General features: G+C 48.6%; 1 protein-coding gene across 1 annotated transcript in view; it reads right to left on the bottom strand.

Annotated features, from left to right (window-relative positions):
• Tacc2 (transforming acidic coiled-coil containing protein 2) overlaps positions 1-8,773 on the bottom strand; it is a 208,097-nt gene that overhangs the window by 25,132 nt on the left and 174,192 nt on the right. Inside the window, exons 10-13 of the mRNA XM_029535953.1 lie at positions 7,960-8,020; positions 5,981-6,275; positions 1,447-1,508; positions 380-495 (exon numbers count right to left, since the gene is read on the bottom strand). Coding sequence (XP_029391813.1) covers positions 380-495; positions 1,447-1,508; positions 5,981-6,275; positions 7,960-8,020 — 534 coding nt within the window. The remainder of the gene's footprint in view (positions 1-379; positions 496-1,446; positions 1,509-5,980; positions 6,276-7,959; positions 8,021-8,773) is intronic.

The following is an 8,773-nucleotide window of genomic DNA, read 5'->3' as shown; positions in this document are numbered from 1 at the left end:
CTCTCTCTCTCTCTCTCTCTCTCTCTCTCTCTCCCTCTCTCCCTCTCTCCCTCTCTCCCTCCCTCTCCCTCTCTGTCTCTCTCTCTCCTTCTCTCTCCCTCTCCCTCCTTCCCTCTCTCTCCCTCTATGTGTCTGTCTGTCTGTCTGTCTGTCTGTCTGTCTGTCTGTCTGTCTGTTAGAGGGTACTAAGTCAGTTGTTTCAACTTCATTCAAAGGGCCCTGGGCCCAGAAGTGATGTGTCCATGCTGTTGCGGACAGACTAAATTATGGGCTACCTGCAGACATGCAATGGAATGAAGTCAGAGTAACAGAGGGAAAGTATACAAGGACTCGGGGGCCACCAGCCTGAGACACAACTCTCTCATCGTACAAGTCATACCCTGAACATGGAGTTGGGGATTCCGACATCCGGACTGGAGGAGACTTGATGGGGCTCTCTTGAGGAGTGTCAAACATAAGGTACAAGGCCTGCTTCTTCGGAGTGTCATCGTCCTGCTGCAGGAATCAAAGTCACACATACATTAGCTGGGTGCAGTGACCTAAGTTCGCCACCCAAGTGAAGGAAGCAGTGGTCCACAGGGAACAAGTAAGCCTCAGTTTTCTCAAAGGAGAGGAGAAAGCAAGAGGTGACTAGGAGAGGGTGGGAGGGAGGGAAGGGCTGTGGAGACCTAAGGTGCCGCCATGTGCCCTGGTCAGGCCTTAGCATGCATGGGCTACAGTGGCAAATGCCAGCACTAAGGCTGCGGAGCCAGCCAGCCATGCTTTCAGTCCTCACATGGGAATATTGGATGGCAGTGTGCTGACCCCAGTGAGGTCACTGCCACTAGGGCCTATGGAGGCTTAAATGAGATGTTCCCAATCCTGTGCATTGGAATACTTGGTCCTCAAATGATGGTGTTCGGGAGGTTTGGGAGGTATGGCCTTGCTGGAGGAAGGTATGTTACTGGAGGTGGGTTCTGAAAGTTTAAAGACTGCTTCTTGCTTGTGGTTTATGATGTTCCTCTGATCTGCTGTCATGGACTCTGACCCTCTGGAACATACGCCCAAATGAACTCTTCTGTAGGTTCACTGGGTCATAGTGTTATCACAGTGACAGGAAAGTAACGAAGGCAGACCCCAAAGAAAGAGACAGAAAGGACGAACAAGAAGGCTTCTTTTCTCCTTGGCTGGGCAGGAGCGCCATGAGCAGACACCATAACCAGGGCTGAGGCTCACGCCCGGGAGTCCATCCACGGTCAAGGTCAATAAGAGAGCTCAGGTGGCTTTGGGCACTGATTGTACAAAGTGTGGCTAACAGGGAGGAGTCACCAGTAAAGGTGGTCATACTAGTGCTCCAAGGCCTGGAGCAATGAGCCTAGGAATGAGGACTGGCATCTCTATGTGATGGGACAACTCTGAGGGACCCCACAGAAGCCCCTGCCAGGCCAGTGTAAAGGAGGAACTCACAGGTAAGGAGGAGCCAAGCTTTTCCATGTATTCAATTTCATAGGAGTTTCTGTAGTCCAGCTCTGAAAGCAAACAGGCAAGATGAGTACAGGGGAAAGACGGAAGGACCTGGCCCAGACGAGCACTCGGGGGCCATCACTGATAGAGTCCTCAGATCCAGCCCTCTGAGACGCACGGTTCAGATGTTTTCAGTCCGTAAGCTTCCTGCTGGTAGGAGTTTTGGCCCTTGGAAATGTGAATGAGACCCAAGGAAATGAAGCCGTGTGTCCACGTACAGGTCAGCAACAGGCAGACCCAAGAGCGCAGTCTGGAAGGCACACACGCTTTGGGGGTCTCCTCTTCTAACTCTCAAAGTCTGCACATAGAATGGCATGTCCCAGAGACATCTGGGAACTGTATTGTACCTGTCCCTCTCCGTGGGACGTGGAGCCCCACGGGGACATCAGCAGCCCCTCGCTGACCCCCAAGAAGTCCAGAACACTCCTCTAGCTTTGCTTGTCAGCTGCTCATTCCCCCAGTGCTGTTAGTAGCTTTGAGGCTCGTGTCTGACAGTTTGAGAGAATATCTCACACTAAAGCTGGTTTTAGGGATCTCTCTCGAGGTCCTGTAATCTGTTGCTTGGTAGAGTATGTGGGTTCAAGGCCTGCCTGGGCTACAGTTAGGTTCCAAGGCAGCCTGGGCAACTCAATAAGGAGACTTGCCTCAAAATGGGCTGGGGATGTTGCTCAGTGGGAATGCTTGCTGAGAATATACAGCGCCCTGGGTACCTTCCTAGTACATGGATGGGAGGGAGGGGGGAGGAAGGGGGGAGAGAGGAAGGGAGGGAGGGAAGAAGGAAGGGAGGGAGGAAGGGAGGGAGTCTCATCTGTGTTACATTCTAAACCGCACAGAGTAGGCACGCAGATAAGGTCAAGTGCAATTAGCCCCCTCTCACATCAGACCACACCAGGCTAGGAAGAGCTCCATCATTAGCACCAAGTGGCTCATGTCTTTACAACTTCAGAGATGGCTGAGGCACTGAAGGATCAGGCTATTTACTGAAGAGGTCCACAGTTATTTTTAGGATCCTCTCATATCCAAGGGCCATTTTGGAGACTTACTCCACTACTAGGGCCTCTCGAAGCAAAGAGGACCTAACTAATCACTAGAGTTTTACTAGGGAATGTCCTGGGCCAAAGATGAAGGGTCTTCATTTCTAGGAGCAGCAGAGTCAACTGACCAGCTTTCTCTGAACTCACTTGATTCAGTGACAAAATGAAACCCCAAGTACCATGCTGTCCGGGATGAAATGGCAAGGTGGTGGCGGTGCAGACCTTTAAGCCCAGTGCTTGAGAGGCAGAGGAAGGCAGTCTCTGTGCGTGTGAGACCAGCCTGGTCTATAGAGCTGTTTCCAAGACAGCCAGGCTACACAGAGAAACCCTGTCTTGAAAATCAAAACCAAACCAAACAATAACTACAAAAGACAAGGTATAACATGAAAGTCCTACAATGGGTTGCACAAACATGAAGAATTATGACCAGATTTACGGTTACTCATTCTAACATTTCTCTCTGAACACAGGTGATTTTTTTTTAAGGGAGGTGGATGGACAGAGAGCCTGGGGAAGTGTGAGAGGACTCCACTCACCTACACAGTACCCACCCAGATGGGCACCTTGCCCTCTGCTGGATGTAGGAGAAGGAGCTAAATGAAGTATGTGTATAGGGAGGTGGTAGCACCAGATGGCTATGCAGCTCTGCAGGTCTAAAACCAATTGCGCAGGGCTGCAGAGGTGGCGCAGTAGTTAAGAATATGCAACTCTTCCAGAGGATGAGATCTGGTTCCCAGGACCCAACCTGGACACAGGCTCACAATGGCCTGTGACTTCAGCTTTTGGAGATCTAATGTCCTCTGGATTCCAAGGGCACACACACAATGCACAGAAGCTCATGTAAGCACACATTGACACACAAATAAGAAGAAGTACATTGAGAACAAAATAAAAGCAACTTCTCTCCGGGTCTCCTGGTCCCAAAGCAGGTAAGGTCCTAGAGACAGGCTGGCCTAACATTTCCTAATCTTCTTCTGCTTAGAGAACGGGTTTGTTTCCACGCCACCATGCCTCCAAACAGTGCGGAAGAGAAGGGCATTCATTAAACAGGTGAGAACACAGAACTGTCGAACAGAGTGTGTACTCACCGGGGGATTATGGAGGTAACGCAGGAAGGTGACATTCAACCAAACAAGACAGTGCAATTCTGTGGGTACTTGCTAAACTACTGTCCTCTGGGCTTTTGAAATAGCAAAGACAACTTGAAGCTCTTCAGTGATGCTTGTGCCCCCAGGTAGGAAGGAACTAGCTCACACCTTCATCCTACAAATGAAGGCAGGAAGCCTGATCTATCTTCACCTAAACAGCAGAAAAGAACTACGAAACCATACAGACCGGGCATGTGGGGATCTCGTCAGGCCCTCTCAGCACAGAGCCTCTGTTCCCTCAATCTTAAAAGTGGGGACTACAGGATCTACCACAGAGCTCAGAGAAAATGAAGCCCTGTATACAAAATAACAGTCCCCGCTCTGGTTCTCTCTCCTATAGAATTACCATTGTTGTGGATGTGGCTCCACTAGTAATTATGATGTCTAACCCAGTATTTCCTTCTTCCTGTGGTTGGTGACTTCTGTATGATGAAGTCTCAGACCACAGCTGTAGCCCTGAACTGATTCATTCTGAGATTCACATCAGCACCCCAGATGTCTGATGTGCGGAACAAGAGGGAAGACCCGATGAGAGGGTTCTATCTCCAGGGTGCTTCACAGAGATGAACACGGCAGGGCCAAGGCCTCCAAAAGGCATGGTGTCATCACATGGATGGGATCTGTCACTCAACTGTTAAAATGGATGGTCACTTGCCAAATCTTTACTGATATTTTCTCAATGGGCAGGTTTAAAAGAGTTTTGTTTCAAAGTAAGATATATTCCTATTTGCTGAATATTCTCTCTCTCTCTCTCTCTCTCTCTCTCTCTCTCTCTCTCTCTCTCTCTCTCCATGTGCATATGAATATTCATATGTGTGAATATGGGTGTGTGCACAGCACAGTGTATGCAGGGGTGTCAAAGGACAAGCTTAGTTGTCATCCAATGCCTTCCACTTGTTTGAGGTGAGTTTTCTTGTTCTGTTTCTTTAGATGAATATGACAGACTATCTGACTGCTACGCTTCCCGAGACCCTCCTGTCTCTGCCCCCATCTCTCTGCTGGAGCACGGTGAAGCTTGTCCTGTGCACCCAGCTTTTACAGAGGTTCTTGGGATTTGACCCCAGGTCCCCCTACTTGCACAGCAGGCACTTTGACCCACTGCATCATCTCCTTAAGCTTTCCCTATTTGCTGAATTTTTGCAGAAACAATTGTCAAAAAGTTTAGTGAACTGTCTTAGTTCATGACCAACACACTGCCAGATCAAATGTGTTTTAATTCTCAATACCAAGCCCAAGCTGGTTTCTAAATGTTTTTTTTATTTTTTTCTTTCTTTCTTTCTGGTGTTTAAAAGGTTCTTATCTAGCTCAAGAAAGGTGAGCCAGCAGGGAACTGGAGATGCTATCTAAGTGGCTTTTTTCCCTCCTCAGGTTCCTATGCACGTGGCAGCTGTTGCAGAGATCAAACCAACTGAGCGGATACTCTGCTGTTTCCCTGCCCTGGCCATGCATTTCTTTGATCTCAAACCCATCTTCAGCTCCTATGATGCTCATAGCAGTGTGGAGACATGGAAGGGAACCAGTTGTTGCTTTCAGTAAGCACACAGCCCAGTAATGAACACGAAATGCACAAACTTCTTCATCACGGTCTTAAGAGCCCCCAGATCAAGCATTAAGGGCAAGCAAGGGAAGGAGTGGATATCCAGGCAAAGGCTGAGACAGGCAAAGGTGGGGAAGGAGGGTGACCTTCAGGTTCTCCTGTCTCTGCCTTCTAGACGGCTGGGAGTATAAGTGAGTGTGCCACTAGTTGTTTATGTAGTGGGGAATGCTTATGCAGGATGCACTCTGCCCTGTGAGAACACCCCAGCCCTAAGATCTATGACTCATTCAAACCCAACAACCAGAGAGAAAGCAGAAACTGAACACAGAGCATCAAGGTAGACACCAAGATAAGACAAGTGCTTGGGACCCTCCAAATGCAATCAAATTCTCAATAGCAAGCAGGGGTGGGTGGCGGGATGTAAACCTCTGGCCCCAGGCTTGATTGAAATGGGTGGTCATATTGGCTACCCATCCTGTGGGGGACATGAACAAGGTTGGTACCAGAAGACCCAGAGGTGGAGTGACCTACAGTCAAAGATCAGTGTGAAAGGCGTTTCTTTGGAGCAGAGCCTTTCAAAGCTACAGAAGGCATCCAAGCCATCCAGCCAAGAACAAGCAAGTGAGGGTTCAGAATCTGGGCTAGAGGGTTCTACTCTGGTTCTCAGCAGGCATCCTAGGGTCAAGGGACAGGTGCTCTCAAGCCATAGCTTTGCATACAGTGGGAGGCGTGCAGGCTGTCACACGGGTAATGGTTACCTGGCTGGCAAGTATCTTTTCTGGCTCTTTGCCCCCTAGGGACAGTATTCTCCAAGGCAAGGTGTGGGTCTGGCTGGCCACCGAGTTGCTTACCCTCTGAGGGTGAATTGAATTTGGTCTCATTTACAAAGTTAGACAGGTCTGAGGGCTGAGGGAAGTCCTGTTTGTCGGCATCCAAGTCCACTGTCATGCACGTCCACTTCTGGCTAGTGACTGCCAGCTTCTCCTCATCTGTGGCATGCACCACTGTAGAGATTGCTGGGGGTGCTTCCGGTGTGGCAGCTGGAGTGGGGTCCTGTGGGGAGATGAGACAGCCTTTTCTTTCACCCAGTCTCCTCATCAGAAACCATGTCCCACAAGCCAGGGAAACCCCTCCATCTGTTCTCTGGGGACTCTGATCCACAGGGCCTCTCAAGGAAACCCCTTCTCTCCTCTATGGATCTCCTTTACTGATGGTTGATTTCAGGGAGTGGCCATGGGCTATCAAAATTAGCTAATTAGGGATGGGGATTAAAAAAAAAAGTTAATTAAACTGTTAATTTGGGGGCTAGAGAGATGGCTCAGAGGTTAAAAACACTGGCTGCTCTTCCAGAGGTCCCGAGTTCAACTCCCAGTAACCACATGGTGGCTCACAACCATCTGAAATGGGATCTGATGCCCTCTACTAGTGTGTCTGAAAACAGCAACAGTGTAACCAAAAATAAAATAAACAAACAAATCTTAAAAAAAAAATTTTTTTAAAGTTAATTTAAAAAAACAAAACAAAACTGGACATGGTGTAATCCTAGCATTTGAGAAGCTGAGGCAGGAGGACAGTTGGGACTGTGAGACGAGGCTGGGCTATAGTGTAGGACTCTTTCTGCAAGGTCTAGAGATGTGGCTCCGTGGTATGGTGCTTACCTTGTGGGGGCACAGCCCTGGGTTCAATTCCCAGCACCACCACTACTACCACCAAGTCTCATATAGTGGTTCACACCTGTGATCTCAATCCTAAGAGACTGAGGCTAGCCTGGGCTATGTAATAAGTACCAGGCCAGTCAGAGCTACAGTGAGACCCTATCTCAAAGCCAAACAGTAAGTCTCTATCTTGGTTGTCAGAGAGAGCCCAGTGAGTTTAACTGTAGTACAGTCATCACTCCAGCCCTTCTGACTGCTGCTGTACAGGGCAGGGAGAGCTCAGGAAGAGCTATGATTGGACCTCCTATGCCTGGAGCTAAGGTCCTCGTTCCACCTGGTCAGCAACTGAAGATGGCCTGGATCTAAAGAGCAACTTGTCTTATCACCCAGAACCCTCGGTGGCAAGCCTGCCATAGCGAGGGTTATCTTCCTCGGTCTACAGAGGGTCGAAGACATGGCATGAGCATGTTAGAAACACAGCTAAGAGGGAAAGATTTATTTTATATGTATAAGTGGTGTGTGTGTGTGTGTGTGTGTGTGTGTGTGTGTGTGTGTGTGTGCAGTACCTACAGAGACCAAGAGAGGGTGTTAGAACCTTTGTACAAACAGTTGTCAACCACGACGTAGGTGCTGGGAACTGAACTTGGATCCCTAGCAAGAGCAGTCAGTGCTTTTAACCACTGAGCCGTCTCTCCAGCCTCAAGTAGCCATTTCTTAAGGGTAAGCCTCCCTCATTTTCCTGCTGTAATTCTGATGGCAGAATCTGTTATTCCTGATACATATTCAGTTTTCACCCATTTTCTCACTCTGTGTCCACTAATCTCAAAAGAATCTCTCAACCTGATACAAGTTCTCAGCAGGTTTAATGGCTAGAATGAATTAGAAGAATTCCTGCCTTAAAATGCAGCCAGCTCCCACTTCACAACTAATCCCCCCGCAGCACATACCCTAATCACTGCCAAAGTGAGTTCTGCCCCTTTTGGTGTGTGTGCATGCATGTGCCTGGTATGTGTACACACACACAGCAGCATTAACTCCCCACTCAGCAGTGTAACACTGAAGGGGTCACGGGAGTGCCGTACCTGAGAAGGTGGGTCAGACAGAGGAGACCGCTTTGGGGACTTCTTCACCCTAAATGTGTCACTGTAAATAAAACAGGAAATGTAAATAAAACGGGGTCACAGGTCATTCCCAAGCACCCAGTAACTTCCTAGCCCTCCCACCTACCAAACCCCAGCTAAAGGGAGCTCATTCTGACTTTTTAACTAATAGTACTTTAGCCCCCAAAGGAAAGACCCACCAAGCTGGAAACCTTTAAAGACAAGCCATTTTGGAGAGCTGACCCAGAAGAAAAAATGCAGCTAAATTTAACTAACCATTCTTATTTTTATAAAAGCAAAGTCGTGGTGAGGAGACTAATTTCTGAGCCAGCTAAGGTTGGGGGAGGGCTGTAGGCTTATGACATTAATTAACAGGATCCAATTTGCACATGTGCAACGAGACACAGCTCTTAATGAACAGCCAGAGGAGCCCACACAGAAACAGAAAAGTTCTGGATCCCGTGGGGATCCTGTGAGCCCTTTGTACTCACAGAAACACAGAGCACAATGGGTCCTTCTGCTCTGGAAGACTGGGTAGGATTCTGACTGGAGGCAGAGATGAGGAGGGTGGTATTTTATGTCTTTCCCCTGGCTATGGTTAATGGACCAGATTCTACACCCTTCCTTCCTTCCTTCCTTCCTTCCTTCCTTCCTTCCTTCCTTCCTTCCTTCCTTCCTTTCTTTCTTTCTTTCTTTCTTTCTTTCTTACAAGTTAATGGAGGTGGAGTGTCCAACTGGCCCCCGGAGAAAGGGCTGGTTGTAGCATAAGCAGCACTATTTGGTTTAGCATAAACAG

The sequence above is a fragment of the Mus pahari genome, chromosome 1 (genome assembly GCF_900095145.1).
Source record: "Mus pahari chromosome 1, PAHARI_EIJ_v1.1, whole genome shotgun sequence".
NCBI lineage: Eukaryota > Metazoa > Chordata > Mammalia > Rodentia > Muridae > Mus > Mus pahari.
This window is presented reverse-complemented; position numbering and strand designations above follow the sequence as displayed.